A 19,583-nucleotide genomic window follows, 5' to 3' on the forward strand; every position below is an offset into this window, starting at 1 on the left:
TTGCTTTTTTTTTTTTGCTCCGTTGATCTTACCATCAACTCTGACTAGTTTCCACGTTCCACTTGAACAAAAGCATGCCAACAAAATGACTGCCACCACTGTGCTTCACCATGGAGAAGGTGTGTTCAGGGAGAGTTCGTTTTCTCCCACACACTGTTTTTCCAATATCCTAAGTTCATTCTTGGTCTTATCAGACCAGAACAACATCTTCTGAGCATTTAAATGACTAAATGCAAATGTACACCACACTTAAAGATGATTTAATTCAATCTCTTTTAACTTGTTATGGCAAACAGTACGTTTTTCTGTCCCCATGTGTCCCCTGTTTGTCTCTGTGACAAGTAGCTGCTGTTTTTGTGCCTTTCAGCTGGATAACAGTGAAAGTGTTCACAGCTTTCACTGAGGAAGCCTGTCATATAAGGCAGGATGAGGTCAACTAATCCTTATCAAATGGAGATCACTTGAGTTACATAACCAAAGCAAGATTTCATATTCCAAGAGTGAATGTGACAGAGACGTGTGATAATAACGCAAGAAAAGAGCAGGGAGGGAATAAATGGAGTATTAACAAAAGAAGACCTGGTTTCAAGATGGAAAGGTGATTTGAAAGAAATGCAAGCTTTAAAGAAAGAAAGAAAGCTCAGAAAAATGTCAGAGGCGGTTTGTTATAAAAGGAGACATGGAAGAGCACAATGAGATGAATCTGTGTTAGACAGATGGAAGTGGGGAGGGTGACAGAACATGGATGTGTGAGAGTCTGAGAGAATAACTGGTGAGATATGGATGAGAACATGGCGAGAAAGGTGCGATATTGTGTAACTCGATACTATTCTGCTCTCTGCCTCGTGAGGCTGTGCTGAACAGGAAGGGCAGATCTGTTGTACGCATAGTGGCCTGATCAATACAAGTTGTAGATTGTGCTACACGAGGACAAAGTTAGAAGCATAAATAGCCAGAGGAACAGCATGAATGCAGAAGAGTATTTTTCACACATCTCGGTGCAGCAGGAAACCTCTGGCTCTGCTGGCAAACTCGCCTCTCTTTATACCTGGTCACTATAGACACACCACACAAATGTAGCTATACGCACAGATACATGCCCAGACACAGTTCTATTCAGCACTAGCATGGAGGCCCCTCGAACACTGTGGTGACAACCTCTGCTATGTTAGGCTAAACGCAGACTCAGTGCAATCCTCAATAGACAGGGATTCCACTATATAACATGGTAAAGCGCAAGCAGGCTGCAGCACACGTGCAAAAGGCGCATCAATGGAGATTGTTGCTAATTAGGACCAGGTGCACATGTTATCACAATAATGCTGGGCTCCTTAGATGTCCTCTATTGCGTCCTCATCCAGAAGGTAACACTGAAGTTGTTTGTATGTTCGTGTTAAGGTTGTTTATTATCCTAACATTTATAAATTCATTGCAAATTTAGACCAGTAAAGACAATTTTGGTGTTTGCTTGTGCCTTAAAATAAAAATATCTATCGTTGTAAGCTAGTTTTCCTTGAATATTTTGTTTAGAAACCAGATATGGAAATGGAGTTTTGAGATAAAATGCTTAACATTCTGAGTGAGACAGTTTAATAATAATCTGCTGTTTTTATACATGTTTTTATAGCTGATGGCGGTGTATGAGGAGCAGGAAGCCCAGCAGAGAGGTGTGGCTGACACTAGCCTGACCCCGAGCCCTGACCTCCACCAAGCTGAACTTTCTGTTTTCCAGCCAATCACAGGAGGAGAGATTGAAGTCAATTCTTCAGCCCTCAAATCTAGTAAGTTTGTTTTACTGTAATGACCCACATTGAACTCTACAATTTCCTAAAGTGGCATAAAACATGTTATACATTTTCAGACTGGTAATTTACCAAGAGTTAAAACTCTAGCTATCCAGGATTTTGTTTCTACAGGCATAGATCTGTTCTTTTACCATTTGTCTACCATTTGTCATAGCATCTCAACAACAGCTGTAGCAACTCTTAATCACTGGTCAAACATGTAAATTCAACATATTGCAAAACATTCAAATATTTTCCACACCACAGATGATATAAGGTTAGATATTTACAATCAGATGAGATAGGACAAAAGCAAGCTAAAATATGGTCAGTCACAAGGTGATTAAATAAATTTAAAAAAAATTAAGAATTATACGTAAGTTTAAAAAGGTATGAAAGAAAAAAATGCAACTAACCAGAGCAATGTTGGAAAAAGTCAAAGTAAAATAAAGATATACCAACTGATTTAGGAGTCGAGAGAACCTCAAAATCTAAAATATTTTAGTTATCCGTCCTGCGGTCTTAAGAGATGCCGTCATTTGGATCCCACATGGGTTTTTTTGTTTCTGCGCAGCCCGGTGGGGTTACACTGAAATGTGTTTTTTTGTGTGTTACGCTCCTCCTCAGTATTGTGGTAAAATCGTGGAAGAGTTAAAAAGCAGATTTTAACTTGATACCATAATTTTAATCCTACCTTAACTTCTTTCACTTAAAACAGTAATTTGAGGTCTTTGTCATATGTTCCTCTGATTATGAGCACTTCTTTCATTGCTTGAGAAATAAATTTAGAAAGCACATCAGAGAAATGCAACTGATATGAGTGTCTTCATTTTGCTGGTGGCTTGTTATTTGCTTTGTAAGATTTTACACAATCTTACTAAGATCTACATGAGAATTTGATTTCTTTAATGTAAAATGTTTAACATTGTTTGCTTGGCTGAGCTTTTTGTGGTACTGTAAAAGCTAAGAGAAACCCCCACAAACATTTCGGTTACAGGTTGCAGTATAACTTCTTTTGCAAGGCTGCAAGCATAGTATTAGAGCCTTTTGTTTTTGATACACTGGAGAAATACTGTTAACTTTGAATTCCAGCACAGTCAAAGGTCAGGATGTGATGGGTGGGACATTAATGAAGGCAAGATGGCAGAGGCCAGAATGTTGGAAGCTGTGCCATTGAAATACGGGCCAAAGAGAGTTAGATGAGGAGAGGAAGACAGGAAGTACGTGTGTTCTGTCAGGCTGGAGACCAAAAACCGGTGTTTGTGTCTGCTCAGTGTTACCTGAACCAGACTTTTCTGCATGACCTTTATTCTCTCACTGCGTCTGTCTCTGTTTGGTTTTCTCCGTCTCTTCTTCACAGCCCTCTGTCTTTTTTCAAGTCGAGTGCTTGTTCACTAGAGTTATTGTATATGTGGTTGTGAAGGGGGCTTAAAGTTGTCATTCAGATTTGAATAAACTTTACTTTACAAAAGAAGCCATGTTAATCAGAGGCTTTGTGTTCTTACAACCAGCCAAAGTAAATTATTTCACTTCAACATTTATTCTGAAGCTGCATTCCATCAGCAGGGTAATTATTTTTTATCCTTCATCATATTGACTGGATGTATCTATTTTGCTTTTAGAGTTGATCAATTATTTGTTTTTATGTTAAAGTTAAATATATTGTATTTTTATGTTGTTTTTTTTTAAACAGACCTAACAGAATAAAAGGCAAAGTTTATAATACTAAAGTACAAACGTCTTAAATCAAAACAGGGACCCTTGCTGGATTGTCCAGACTGTTGGGATGGGAAGTTTAGTCTGTTACAGTACAGTCACCTGTCAGCAAAGATTAGCTGTAAGATTGGAGGTAACAGAACTCTGGAGACTGTCAAGATGATCGTGTAAAGGAGATTGGGATTAGGCCTCCGTAACTGTTTGTTTTGAGTTTCAGTCCAAGTTGGCTCTTTCTTTCCATCTTCAGCAGCTTGTTATCTGCTGCTCATAATTTCTCCTTCTGACAGTCTCACATTATTTTTTCCAATATTTGTCATTTCTTATCTTCATCTCCACCCCACCCATGCTTTTCTCTGTAGGAAAGTTCTGGTGTTAACATGACCAGATATATCTTTTATACTATTGTCTCAGATGTACAATGCTCACTGAAGTTTAGTCTTTAAAAAGTGGCTATTGCTGCAGAGGAAATCTGCCACTATTGGCTGCAGAAGATTTAAAACCCCTTTGAGATTATACTTCTGCTGTTAACATGCAACCATGAATCCACCATAATGGATCACTTTGTCCTTTTACATGAAACAAGTCAATTCATCAGCATCATTTGGCATGTTTGTTTTCATGACATGCTGTTGGAGTTGTGGAACTTTAGGGAAATCAAAAACCAACAATCGAACAAAAATCGGAATTAGCACAGCAGTTTAAACTGCAGAAGATGGCTCTTCATGATGGTGTCTCTTCATGAGGCCTCTTTGCCATCATAGCGTACTGCAACTTAAATTAGTTATAAATTAGAGGGAGTGACATAAACAACCAGGTTTGCAGATAGACCAAACCACTTCAAGCTTGCAAAACAGTTATGCCATGTTTTAATTGCAGGTATTTAATTTGTGTCATTTTAACATGTCTTGTTTCTTATTAAAACATTAGTCAGTCTTAAACATTTAAAAAGAATGGTTTAGTTTCCAGTGTGTGGACTATTACATCCATGAATCAATAAAAAGAGGGGTTGTACTGCATATACAAGATTGCTGGATTGATTGTAGAACATAAAAAAGACATTTTAAACAAAATGCGGCTTGGGACGATGCAATACCGAGGTGCAATGGTACTTGACAAGCTATTAGCTGGTTTTTGCAAAGCTGCCAATCCAGGAGTCGCTTTCATTTTCCTTTGCGCTATTTGGCTGTAGCCCCATGAGCGGAAATAAGGAATACTTTGGATGTTAGCTTCTGCAGTAGTGCAAAGATGTTTTCTGTTGCATCAGTGAATTAAAATAGGCAACAGTGAGTGTCTTTAGAGGGGGTCTCAAGTGTTCACAGATTTCAGCTATTGAAACATGGGTGGTTGTGGTCTCTTAACTCCTAGGAATATGGGGAGTCCAATGTAACTGCAACAAAGGTGGTTCAGCAAAGTATTGATTCAGGGAAGTCCAATAACAATAAGAGCATGCTTAAAATATTTGCCTTTAAAAATAATCTGGAAAACAAGTGTTTTGGCCGATCAAATTAAGTTACATTGACATCTGTAGCCTGAAACTCTCAAAAGGAGTTCAAGTTCTAATAATATGAACACTTTACTGAGGTACTGTGCATGTCATACGGCAAAAATTACTAGTCTGTCTGAAATAACCATCTTTCATTTTTACCTTTTATCTCATCCATCAAACCATCTCCCTGTAACTGTTTTCCTTTGAAGAGATGAATTGATTAGAGGTTTGATGTAATCCATATCCCCCAGTAGTTCTTAAGAGCACCATGGGTCCATTTGTGATAATCAATATATGACCCTACAAATATCATTTGGTATGTCTTCAGAGTACTTTAACAGTGTAGAGTTCCCTCCACCCACGCTACCACCTTTGCCATTATATTCCCAATTGAGCTTTAGGCGAGTACATGACAGTGTTCTTAATGTATATGTATAGATTGATGGTCCCTATGAGTGGGAATGGTGGATCTTTAGAGTGTACAGCACGCATCATAGTAAAAACCACAGCATATTAAATCTTATTTATTTGCTTAGCTTTCTGCAGTGTTGACTTTCCTCTCATTTTCACTCTTCCCCCAAAGTCCCATCAGCAGCACAAGCGGCAGCGCGGTGTGTTCCATTTATCAGTTTTTGCTAAATGATGATTTTATGCAGAGGGCCGATGAGATGTGAAGAAAAGAGCCATTATCATCTGTTACCTACTTGCACACACAAATCTACAAATCAGCCACTTATTGGCCATTTGGATGCATGAACAACAGTGTATTCACCGATGGGATGTGAGCAGATAATACATTAACTTCTCACACTTCCCGCACATTGTCACCTCTGCAGCATTTGCTGTCAGAACATTCAGTGTGAGGTTGTGGGATTTGTATGTTACTTATACATGTTTACATACATACATAAATTTGGCTGGCTGTTAAGTTGATTAAGATGCTGTAGTTGAAAACAGGTTTTGGTTCAAATAGTACAATATCTTGCACACTTTGCATGTTTTTGTTTTAAGAAAGGAGTTAGGCTGGACACGTCACTGAATAAATGGCAATTTAATGCAACATCTTGTTGGCCTATTTTTGAGCCAGATTGTATTTTTTCTGTGGTTGTTAGAAAGAAATGAGTTGGGTCTAATTTCAGTTTAAAGTTGAAACCAGAAGTTTACATACATCAAATAAAAATACTTTCTTTTTCTCATTGTCTGAAGTTACATAAGACCAAACTTTTGTCTTAGTTTAGTTAGAATAATCAAAATTATTTATATTTGCTAAATGCCACAATGATGACAGAAGGACTATGTCAGAAATGTATTTGTTACTATCAAAATCAGAAGTTTACATACATTTGGTTGGTATCAGCGATGATTGACTTTCCTTCATTCCTTCCAGAAGCTTCTCACATTAGTTTGCTGGAGTTCTGGCCCATTCCTCCTAACCGATCTGGTGTAATTCAGTCGCTTGCACACGCCTTTTCCAGTCTGCCCACAAATTCTCTATAGAATTGAGATCAGGGCTTTGTGATGGCCTGATCACAAAGCCTGTGATCAGGCCATCATAAAGCCTTTGTTGCTTTTCCTTGTATTTAATGTATATATATATATATAAGTTTGTCTCTCTTTGTGTGTTTTATTTTCAGACACACCCTTGCTGGTGAGGAGCAGCAGTGACTCCGCCCTCAACCCCCAAACGACAGAGACTGAACCCTCCTACAATGAAGATAGCACTGTGATGGTAAGACTCAGAAGTTGTGGTAATAATAAAGAAAATATCAACAAGCTTAAAAGTATTTACATGCATGGTAAATAAATTAAATTTGTCTGTGTTAATAAGAAACCTAAAAGACATAATGGAGAGTCTAATTAACACAAGCCAATGTTCAATTATTTGCACGTGAATGCATGGAAATGGATGATAAGTGTTTTGTCTGTACCCAATTTTATAGGGTAGTAAAATTGGGTACAGGAAACTCTTGTTCTATGTAATAAGACGCTAAATAACTTCAGAATCCTCAGCACTTCCAATAATCACTGATCTACACGTTCAGCCCTGTTCCCCAAAGATAATCTAATCTATGATTGTCTGCTTTTTTAGTATTCATGTACACTGCTGGTTATTCCTTCGTTAATATGTAGTAGTTTGGATCATTTTTAAAGGGATAGTCATTTTTTTTCTAAATTAGGTTTTGTGAAGTTATCATCAGGAATAGTTTGCTTACCTGTTGGAAACAGTTGTCATATCGAAGCACCTTTGATGAAATCTTCAAAGTGGTTGACTACTCTCATCTGATTTTTGTTTATAATTCTAACAATTTAACTATTAGAGCTATGCTACTTTGGCTTCCAAAAACAATATGCAGTCTCTTTCAATTAGTCTTTAAACCAATCTTTTCAGGATTAAATTTCTCATATTTTTTCTGTTTGTAGAGGTCTCTTAGTTTTTTGGAGATATTGATTTACTTTGATATATTATCACTATGAACTCTCTCCAGTGCTTTTGTAATCTAATAGGCAGATTGCTAAGCATATTAAGATTCTCAAGGGGATAAATACTTTGATTTTAGTGACCTCTTGCCCTTTTACTTGAAAAGCATTCTTGTTCTCAGTTTCAAAGTTTGCAACACTCTTTCTTAAGTTGAGTGAAGTTGTTTTTGGAGTCTTTTACAGTTAAAATCTTGCGAGTGGTGATTAATTCCTGTCCAGTGGAGTTAAAAATAAATTAAAAACATGGATATATTAAACCTAATTTAGCAGGTTGTGTACTGCGGAATTAATGGTCCAGACTTGCAACAGGATTTTAATCCTCAAGTGGTACAATGACACAGGTCAGCAGTTTCCCTTTCAGTGCAAACATGTGAGGATACATGTGGTTAAAGAGAGGGGGTAAATTTTGACTCTTGTTTCCCCTCCTTTCTTCTCAGACACATTTTGCCACATCAGGCTCCATTAATGAAGATGGATGACTCTCAAGAGTTTACCCCCCTTCTATCTTTTGGGGCCATCTCTGACTTTCTCAAAGGTCATAGGTCACAGTTTTTGTTAGCTTCATCTGCTCCTCCCTTACTACTGCTGAGCTCAGTTTCACTTCTCTACTTTCAATGCTAGTGAAGTGCAAGATGTCTTTTTATCTGGCTATGTTGTCTTAAGTACAAAACTGAACAGAAACAACATTCAGCCAAGTTCACTTTATTTTTATAAAGTGCCGATTAGAAATTGTGGTCTTGAGTAAATTACTCTTGGCACATCCAAAACAGCAGCTTCTTGAATCATGACATAACTCTTAAGATCCTCAAAGAATTTAAACCTAAACGTTTCATATTATATACATTAATTAGTATTATATAATAATTAGTTATATTGTACTCAGAATGTCTTAATTTTCTTGACGTTTATACCTACCTCCCTTGTAGAATAAAATAGCTAATAACACAGGCATCTAGCTGGTTAGAGATGTAGTTTTGGTGGCTGTTGATGGTGTGACTGTTTCTTATTCCTCTTTTGTTGTTGAACACAGAAGATCTCTCAAGTTCACCGCTTAAATTAACTCTATGCATGATTGAACTGTTGAGTGATGAGCCTTCTTCCCTCGAGACTCCTTACTGGACAAACATCCTTTCTTAATAAGTCTGTATTCCCCTTAGAATGATATGTTTGCAAGGTTCATTTTGTTTAGGGAATATGTTTGGTTCTCAGAGGTGGTCAGTGTTTCTACTTAATGTTGCTCAGGGCAACCAAGTATTTGAGAAGTGCAGCATGTACACAGCATGCTAAAGTGTTATGTTAGGTGTGAGCATTACAGCCTTATTCTTTTATATCAACATTTCCCAGCTCTAATCCATGTTAACTGCAATGTGAATTAGATTTAATAAAGTGTCTTACATAAAGGTGTGCATTTTTACAACTAGCTGTTAGCTTAAACTAGTAAATCATTTAAATTGACACAGGAAAACTAATGGTAACCTAGATCTTATAAATTACCTATTGTTCCCCAGTTCTACTACATTTCAGATCTGCAACCTATAAGTTGAGTTATGTTGAAAACAAGCATCAGTAAAACCTTAAAGTGTGTTTGTCCTCAACATACAGTCTATGTCACAAAACTCTTTGCAGACTTTAGATGCTTTTTTGCAGTTTTTTCTGCAAAGCCTGTGGCCCAGTCCGGGATTAGGTGTAACTGCGAAGGTTTTTGTTATTTCGGTTGTGCGTCCACACAGATCTGGAGGTTTGGAAGACCAGAAACAATTTTTGAAAACGGGTCCCAGAGTGGAAACATTTCAAAATGGCAATTTCATGTTTCAATAAGGATTTGCGCGCCATGCCTTTGTTTTTTAAGCTGTGAGGTACTAGCTTTATCTCTATCTCTAACCCACATGGGCCTCAATCTTACAATTAACCAATTTGGTGCCTTTTAGTGTTCTATGTTTTTTGCATCGTTCTGTGGCAGTCTTATATTGACACTTTTTGGCTTGGCATACCTACAACAGCATTTTCTAATTTTTTCTTGATCCTTTATAAAAATTTAGCATGTTTACCTCTGGTGTGAATATGGTCTGAGACAGCGTGAGATGCTTAAGTAAAATTGAAAATAACTTTTGTGTAGAAGAAAGAACTGGGATAAGATTTACTGGTCCTGTTTACTGTATAGCCTTTACCTGCAGTCATGAAATATGGATAATCACCAAAAGAATGACATCTTGGACACAAGAAGCTGAAATGAGTTTTGTACTTACAGCACCTTGGCTTAATCTTAGAAATAATCTTCATAATCTTTCCTTGAGACCTTAGATTAGAGGTTGAACTCCTTCACGTTAAAGGGAGTCAGTGGAGGAGATTTGGATGCATTCTGATGGAGGTTTTCCAGTTATGTCTCACCGGAAAGAGATCCAGAACTCACTGGTGAATGATATTTGCCTTCTCCTTCTGACCTTGGGGTACCTGAATTTCCTTGACTTCTTACCCTCTAAATTATAGAGTGATGGCATGAATTAATTGTCTGAAAACATTATTAGTAAGGTTGTGTGTTTTTCTACAAAATTTACAATGAATGTGAGGCATTGTGAATTTGAAACACAATATTCAGCTTTCTTTTGTCAAACAAGAATCCAAAACAATGAAATCCTTTATAATTGAATGAAATGTTTAATAATATTATTTATAATAACATCTAGAAATAACTTTTCAATCATAAACTGAACCTGCAGAAAGGAAGATCTCAAAACCAGTGAGACCAGTAGGCGTACCAATTGTTAGTTACAACTTTCCTTCAACACCTTTGCAGCAATCCTTCTTTGAACTCTTGGTTCTTAATAACTTAGCACTAATTCTTACAACACCTTTCACTAGTCAAACATGTTGCATGTGAAAACATAATGTCTATCTTGAAAGAAAAAAAACATTAATATTTGGAAAAAAATATGTTTTTCAATAGGAGTAGCCATTAATCTTCTAGAACAAACATGTTGTGGCTCTCTTGAATTTTAAATCCAACAGCTTCATCTTTGTGGATCTAAAACCTACTATTGCTAGCAAAACTTTGCGGTACCTTGTAGGGCTGGGCGATGTATTGAGTATACTCGATTTATCACGATATTTTCAATTCACGATAGTTAAAATGGCTATATCGCAGCCATCCAGTATAAATTGTCGTTCAAATAATGAACTTTCGCCGTCAAATTCACTGCGATTATGGTTTATCCGACACTTTATGAATGCATCACTAGTCCCTCCCCCTCCCAACCTGAAAACTTTCTACCAATCACGCTGCATGGAGAAAACAAACAACATGGTGACAGCGAGAGCGGGTGGATGAGACGGTAACTGAAGAGGAATCAGATAAAGTCGTTTAATTCCGAAGAGAAACGGCGCTGAATCAATAATTTGGCAGTGGTTTGGATTTTATATGGAGGATGTTGAACAAAATTAGGTAATTTGTGTAATATGTTATAAAACTATTGCGACAAAAGGTTGTATCACAAATTTATTTCACCGCCTAATCTTTTACATGCCGTTCATAGCCGCACTGCCGCGGCAGAACTATTTTGTTAAAGTGAAAACTGGAGATGTAGGTATGATTTGTTTAGTGATATACAATGGGAATAATAACGCAAAACCATTCTTTCTTTTTTCTGTTCTCTGTCGGCTTTACGCAGACTCGTTGCCATAGCAACCGACAGCAATGCAACTTTAGGTATTAGGATTCAAAACCAGAATCAGAACCAAAAACACTCAAACATTACCCCCACATAGAGCAGAACATTCAGTTCGTTACAGTTTTATGCTTTTAGGCTTGATGTGTATTTTGCAATTATTAATAAGTGATCACTGTGGTAGATTAGCCACCGCTGCCATTAGCCACGCTAACACAGCGGTGGTCGATTAGCTAATTTAAACACCTGCTTTATTGATGCTCTGTCAGTTTGTGTGTTGGTCGCCTTTTTATTTTTAAGCTGAACCAAAACACACCTTATTCCACAACACATCTATATGTTAAGTTTGTCAAAGTCAAGCATAACTGAACTACTTCCCTCTCCCTTGCTATTTTCTTTTCTTAGTTAAAATTTATTTCTCACCTTGTTATCCAGTCATAGTGTAGACAGTTCATAGCAAAACACAGCATCCCTTTTTATATGAGCTTACATTTAAGTCTAGCAGGGAAATGGGTGCGGGAACTTGTGTGGGTGACATCATGCTGCAAGGAGTATAGTTTAAAATAACATTTAAGAATATCGTGATATGTATCGTGATATAGCAAAAATATATCAGGATATTAGATTTTCCTCATATCCCCCAGGTGCAAGGTGCTAGTACCTTGCACCTGAGTCAGAGTTTTATTATAAAACTGTTGTTAAATTGTTAAAATTTGTCTAATTATTAAAACTTAAAAGCAAAAAAAAAAAAATAGTCTCTTTTCTTTTCCCAACAGCTTTCTGCCTGCTTGATGGCCTTCAATGTCTCAAATCTTCCTGCTGTCTTTGCTTTTCACTCTCACACCTGCTGTGCTGTAACAACCACCACATAAGTGTCGATGCAGTAAATGACTCTGGAGAAGCATCTGCTGTAAATAAATAAAAAACGTTTTTTTTCTCTTTATACAAGTTTTTTTTTTATCTTGCTGTTACTTTTTCTCCCTTACCTCATGCATCCACATCCTGGTATGTGCACCCCCTCCCACACACCCCATCACTCACTCACTCATCTGGCTGTTCCCAACCAGTCAGGTTCCAGCAGAGGTAATGGCTCCAGGGTAATTGTTCAAATTGTCACTTGGCCTTTTGGTGAGAGCAGAGAAGGGAAGAAAGTACTCTTTTTGCAGTAATTTTCTGTCTTTCTTCTTTCTGTCTGTCTTTTCTCCTACTCACTTGCAACTTACTTTACGTAGTTTTAATCTCTAAAAGATTAAGTCCTACAGTCCGAACAATTCTTGTTTAAACTTGCAAATAAATGCAGTAGGGATTTTTGCTTATATCGTATTGTAGATTTAAAAACACACAAGTAAGGTCAAAGAAATACAGATACACAAGGTGGCTGGTAATGTGATAGTTAGACAAGGAGTTGTTACTTATGCACAGAGTACCTTTGGGGCTAAGAAGGCAGCAGAGCACTTATTTGTCATGCTACACCTGCATTTGTTTCTGTGGGTGGTTCATATGCCTGTACTTGACTTGTGTGTTACCCTGAATGGTTGCTGTTGACATTATTTCATCCAATCTACATTTGCATTTTTGCATAAAACAATTTGAAATTTGAAGCTTAGCAGAGTATTGATTTTATTAGAATCTGTAAAAAGTAAAAGATATTGATTGTGTGATAAAGCTTTGTTTTTAATACTGCATTACAATGACAGGATGTAACTTTTCTGCAAGGTTATTATACCATCTGCCCTCTGTGACATTGATTTAAAAAAAAATAACAGTCCTTTCTGTACATTTTAATATGTTATAATAGACAATGGAGCTCAAATATTTTTTTTTATTACCGTCCATTATAAAACTGTGACTCAGGTGCAAACTATTACAAATAAACACATTTCATTCATTAATCATATTTTCACTTCTTATCTTCAGGTTACAACTTTCATATAGATAAACATAAAAATATAAACTATGCATCCAGTATAAATGGAAAAAATGCAAAGCCAGCATTCCAACATTTATCATACTTGCCCTTGGAGCATTTTCAGGGAACACTTTGGCTGATTGGTCATTTACTAATTAGTAATATCACTAATAGTTTGGTCTTTTTATCCACTTTGAGCAATTATTAAATTGGACCAAGAATAATAAATGCTTGGAGCCCATTTATTATACACGAGCAGTAGTTACTTAAGGCAGGATTATTAATCATAGAGTAAAAATGGAAATCTTGCTTTTCTGTCCTTCAGTTTTTGGAGGGCCACTAATGTTCAAAGGTATTGATTAAGATGTCAAATCTTGACAGATGATGTATTATTTTTTTCATAGCTTTCCCTCTCAGTATGTTACATAAATCTTTGTTATTTAATTTGGTTTTATTTTGCTTTCTTAAAGTATAAGGTCTTTTAATCTCTGTTTATTATACCTATTTTTTACATTTTGGTGAAACCCATGATTTGTTTACCCTGGCGCTCTATGTTATAGTTGTTGGGAAAAAGAAGGGTTCGGCATATGCCAGTACTTTTATAGGAAACGTTTGGTACACTCCATAATAAAATATCTTGTATAACCTCCCATAGCATGTAAAATTGAACTACTGGTTTTTTGTATGTCTTAGTTTTCTTCATAATTGTGGAGTACTTTTTTTTGCCCACCCTTCTTTACAACTTTGCTTCAATTCATTGAGGCTTTCTTGGGCAAGTAGTTCTCTTTTCTCTTTTTTGTTTCTTTTGTTACATTTACCTTCTTCACACCATTAAAATTAACTTAGACGTTCACCATCCTACGCTACACTTTTTGGTGCAAAGTGTACAAATTGCTACAACATGTAATGATATTAATATTGCTCTTATCTTAATTTGAAAACCAATGTATTATCTTTAACACAAAAATTTGTACAAGGTGCAACTTTTGTTGCTGCCCTTTCTACAAGAAGTTCAGTAACTGTAATTGGTCTGTGTTTTATGAAATCGCTCAAATGTTTATGTGAATAATGAGGCACATTTGTTCGTTCAGATTCATTTACTTGCTTTAAATTGCCCTTTAATAAGTTACAGGCATTGCTGGCCTTTGTAATTAATATGTTGTTCTTTCATAGAGAGAATGATGCAGCGAAACTATTTCTGCATTCATTCATTAAATGAGACACACAATTAAGCACCAGTAGCTCTGCAATTAATATATGAGTGACTGTCATGACAGTGAGGTTGGGATAATTAATGTCACCTGTCATCTTTTTACTAATTAAGCTCAAATGACAGCATTAACAGCCAGACCAGACCAATTAATTTCCAATCCACTAAATCTTTAACATATGTTTACTGCACTGGCCGTCGGTCTTTATTAGGTTTCATCTTGCCCTCCTACATCTCTTTACATCTGCTGTGTATTTGATTCTCGACTCAGTTTGCTGTTTCATTCTTTCTCTTTTCTCTGATATTTCCTTCTGAAGTTGTCAGAATGGGTCATATGGGTGGGTAGGATGGCGGGGGTAAAAGGTTGAAGGTCATGTTTTGAATCCATTAGAGGTATCTACTAACACAGAACCTTATTGACCTGTGTGTTCGCCTCCATATGTTTACGCAAATGTGTGGCCGGGGTGTACGCCTACTCCGAGATGACCCTGTGATAGTTGCATATTTGTTTATGTGTAAATCTGGAACTTCTAATATGAATTAAATATCCTTATAATTCGAAGCATGTTTATCTTTGTACTGCAGAGGAATTTATTTGATCTTTTTGATTCAAAAATCTTTGTGCTGCTGTAAAGTTGAAATAGCCATATTGCACTTTCAACAGTTTGTTTTACATTTAAAATGATCAGATCAAAGGAGCTGATACAGAGGTGACAAAGACTCGATTTTATCCTAATAAAAGGAAGTTGTAAAAATTTCCTAACCATTGGGGTTGAATCTTTTTGAGTTCTGTATCGTATCGTAATATCATACAGTATTTGCTAAGTTTAATTAATTTGTAAGTACATAAAAAGTTGTTGGATGTTTATGGCCCTAGATACTGTGATGCTAAAACAAGAGCAATAAAACATAACTAATAAAAGAAAAATATCCAGTGTTGTAGCTGGTTTCTTTCATTCTGGAAGGTATGAATTTGTAATTGAAAATCTTATCTAACTGTATCAGCTCCATTTGCTTGAGGCCACATTTCTACCATTATTTTTATTACTTTTAAACTTAAGTAATAAAAAGAATATTTTATAAGAGTAATAATATAATTAAAAGTAGTATTTTAATGATCTAATTTATTGAGAGGGAGCTATATAACAAATCAAGTGAATAAAAGAAATAAATGTTTCAGATATGTTGGATTGACTTCAGAACTGCTATAATTAGTTTGTAATAAATCATACTATATTGTGGAAAAATAATACCTTTCTTCCTTTTACATTTGGTTGCCATGCCCACTAATACTCTTATTTATTACTGCTTAACAAGACCGTCTGCTTGCCTTCAAAAATTAATTAGTGCTTCATCTGTTGATCAAATTAGCATCTTTTTCTCTCATCACTTCACATATTTATTTTTTTTCTCCCTTTGTGTTCCAGTCAGTTTTTAGTTATAAAAATTTAACTGTTGGGTTCAGAATTTCAAACGAAGTTCATTAAGGTTAAAATCAAAACACTGAAGCTTCTTTGATTTTCTTGCAACTGCTTACATCTTTATTTTTTTTTTTTATTCAGTCACATTTCTTAAAATTTGCGTAATCTCTTTTTTTGACTGATTCCCTGCTATTGTTAAGTGTTAAAAATTCCCAGCCACTGGCTGACTAATAAGACAGATGTTGTGTGTGTGTGGGGGTGTGTTTGTGTGTGTGCTCTGCAGGCAGCCGGTGCTGAAGTGGAGGGGCCTAGAGGGATGGAACGAGCTCCAGTCAAAAACATCTTCAGTGGCAGGTCAGTGCCTTTTTTTCTGTATAGATCAATGATGAATGAGAAATTAAAATTTTGATCTGGAGAAAAAAAGAAAAGCATTCTGATTGAAAGCACAGAAAACAAAAGATAAAACTGATTACTATCAAAAGAGTTTCAGCTGATTTCTTTCTGTAAATCCTCTTGTGGTCCTCATCTGTACTGATTTTGTCTTCATCTGCTTTGCTAGTAATTTATCCCGATAATGTGCCAAACCATTACGTTTGTTTGTCTGAAATGAGTGTTTTTGTCCAATGAGAAGGTTTTGTTTGTGCAACATCCATGTTCATTGGTTTTCATGAGTGTGCCTCTGTCCCACTTTCTCTTCATTAAAGCTGTTTTCTAATCCAGATCAAGGCTGTTGGAGATATATTTACTGTTAAAAACTCCATCATTAGCTAACTACAAAAGACTGCCAAAACAGGGTCAGGGTCTCACACACACACACATAAAAGGCACAAAGATATGCTTAGACTGCCATAAACACATGGTCTCAAAGATGAACACAGTTGCATCTGCTATTTTTAAATGCACAAACTAATGAATGTTGCTTAATTAAGTTCTGGGTTGCAGGATGCCCTGTGTCTCTGAGGGGCTTTTTTGTTCCTATCCATGAGAGACACAAGGCTCTTTGGAGCTGGATCCTACATTTAGACACAAGGGGAAGTCATGCAGTTGCTATGTGCTACAAAAGAGAAACTAACTATAGAAAATCTATTTAACAATAACCAGAGTGCGGCTGTAATGTTTGCTTGCACCTTGTGTCACATGTCAGATATTCTCATTTTAGCTTTGTTAGAGCAAAAATTGAAGTGCTCCTTCTACCACTTGGCAAAGCTTTGATTTTACATTGTCATATGGCCTTTGAGTTGGTCTAGTTCTATTCTTAAAAAATTGATGCCAATACAAAAACGCCTACTTCTACAGCTTTATAAGTTCTCTTTAGATTACTTGACCTAAACATAGAAACTGAGCTTGATGCAATGTATCTTATTTCCGGACTATATACCGTTTCTTCTTCATACGCTCTAAGCACTTTGATGCAGCTGATGCTCTAATCTTTCAAAGACTGGACTGCTGCGAGATGAAATTGACAGCACAAGCTCAAGAGTGAGACAAAAGTGACATTATGAGCAACAATGAAAGAGACTGAGGAAGTGTACGTGTGAGGCTGGCAGGGTATTATCGGAAGGCACAGTCAAAACCTGTACCTGATATACGTGCGCGATACACATGGCAGAAAGAAGCGTTGGACCATGCACACGAATTTGCCGCGTGAATGTGATTCTCATGGCATTTATATCAGTCCATGTTGATAATTATTGATTGGTTTTAAATATCTGAAATACTGCCAAACTGGTGGTGTGACCTTTCCTTTTTTATCCACAGTTTTCACTCCTCGCCGTTGATTCGTTTTAAACAGTTATATGGCATTTTGGTGAAACCTTAAACTGCTGCTGTGCAAGTTACTCAACAAGTTATTGCTAGGTAACCAAAGAGTGAGTTAGTCAATGCCACCAACTTTGCTTATCTGGTTGTGAGCGGTTGAGGAGCTAAAGTCATTCCTTTGCCTACAACCCCCAAAATGCTGTGTGATTCTGGATTGCAGTTCACTAAAATTGAACAAGTGTGGCCCATTTGCCATAGTTTACAGACTGTTGAGCATGCCTGAATATAAGCTGCATTTGTAAGCTTTAGGTGTCCACATTGTTCAGACCTAGGGGTTTTCCTTGAGTTTTTTTTTTATGTTTTATTATAAATATTTGACATTTTGCTAGTTTCATGTCATTCCTTAATTAAGATTATTTCCAACAAATTCAATTGTATTTGGTTTTTCTTTGTTGAGTTGTAAATGTTTCTGATTTGAGCTGCTGAATTCATAAACTGCTGCTGCTAACGGATTAGCTCATGCTAATGCTTGCTATCCCTTTTTCCTCTGACACCCTGAGCTCAATCAATAAAAATTTTTTGTCTTGATGTTTTACGTGCATTCTGTAATAAAATAGTTGTGAATAAATAACTATTTATTGAACAAAATATTATGATTATTTGAATAATGAATTGAACTTACCTCACAGAGACCTTCTTTAGTCTTCCTATGTATCATCTCATGCTCAAAGAAGGAAACAGACATATCAGCACTATCTATGAAAGTTGTTTGCAGCAATTTTTTTCCCCTATTTTTCTGCTGTGCCATTATCAACTTATTTGTTTCCTCAATAGACTATTCTGACAGCCAAATCAATAGCTAAGCTAACTAAATAGAAACCTTTTCAGTTCCATTACCATCTCTGGTACTGAGCAGTACAGTGTAGAAAATACAAAGGTTATTACAAAAGTAGTTGCCAACTCCCATTTGTGTCATTTTCCCTCTAACTTTTCTTTTTACACATATCCTTTCACGCACACATAGTCTAATCTAATAAGAACTATCCCAGCTGTGAGTAATGTAAAAGTGATGTAATGGTTTTTGTGGTCACCAGGGAAACGATCCTTGAAATTGCACAAAAAAAAGTCCAAAATGAAGGCAGGAATGTGGTCATAAATACTAGAACAGCAAAGCAGGAGTTAAATAAATGTGTGTTTTTTTGTGTGGTGTGCGTTGTTTCCACGCACACTGTGGTCCCCTTTGTGTTTGCGAGCGAGTATTTCTACACCTTCGAACGTACAGTAATGGCTAATCATTATTTTAACCACACCACATGTGCCGCAAAGAACTCATTACGCATAAATCAAAACGGCCTTTTTCATACAGGGAAACAGATTTACTTCAAATTGGTTTATAGAAATGGCGTTTTCACTATATTTCTTTGTGAGTCAGGCACTGTATTGAAGGTGATTTAGAAGGCGAGAGGTGAACAGGTAAATAGGTTCCACTGGTTGCACAAAACAAACAAGATTTAAAAAGCATTTTGTTCTTTAAGAGCAGCTATACATCTTTGGTGATTTGTGCTTTAATAGATTTAGTCATCAACTGTGATAAAAGGTCTTATTGTGGTTATACTTAAACCCGGATCTAGTAATTTTCTTCTCTTTATGTGTGCTCCAGTCTGTTAATTTTCAATTCTGTTGCTTGCATTTCTCCTCGACTTTTTCAGTTAAGGGTTCTTCAGAAAATTTGAATGAAAGAATACTCAAAATAAAACTTTTATAATGTAATAATGTGCTCTCAATTATTTAGTAAATTCCTGCAATGAGTATTTGTTTTTGTATTGTATATTTTCTTACTAACATTTAGTCTTGTGCAAACTTTTATCTTTACATCTGTGCACTTAGAGAGCCATAAAAAAGAGAAATACATTGATAAGAATAGTAATGAGCGAGTGAAATGCATTGGTGCAAAGAGAGTGGTTTGGTGATGCATATCCTCTTTTTTCATTTCTCTTCAGTGTTTCGGTCTTTCATAGGCAGGATCGGTAAAGTGGCAGCTGGATAAAGAGAACACCTGCTCTCTTCATCTCTCTTTGCCTCGCTCTGTCCTGCTCTCTGTGCATACAGCTCCTTTTTCTCCCTCCTATTCATTCATTGCGCTTCGTGTCTCTTTTCTC

General features: G+C 36.4%; 1 protein-coding gene across 3 annotated transcripts in view; it reads left to right on the forward strand.

Moving 5' to 3' along the window:
* The window catches only part of LOC116723171 (partitioning defective 3 homolog B-like), a 222,210-nt gene that overhangs the window by 42,422 nt on the left and 160,205 nt on the right, over positions 1-19,583 (forward strand). For all 3 annotated transcript variants that reach the window (XM_032567857.1, XM_032567860.1, XM_032567859.1), the window contains exons 3-5: positions 1,628-1,781; positions 6,621-6,715; positions 15,950-16,020. In XM_032567857.1, the coding sequence (XP_032423748.1) occupies positions 1,628-1,781; positions 6,621-6,715; positions 15,950-16,020 (320 nt within the window). The remainder of the gene's footprint in view (positions 1-1,627; positions 1,782-6,620; positions 6,716-15,949; positions 16,021-19,583) is intronic.

Source organism: Xiphophorus hellerii, chromosome 7 (assembly GCF_003331165.1).
Source record: "Xiphophorus hellerii strain 12219 chromosome 7, Xiphophorus_hellerii-4.1, whole genome shotgun sequence".
Taxonomy (NCBI): domain Eukaryota; kingdom Metazoa; phylum Chordata; class Actinopteri; order Cyprinodontiformes; family Poeciliidae; genus Xiphophorus; species Xiphophorus hellerii.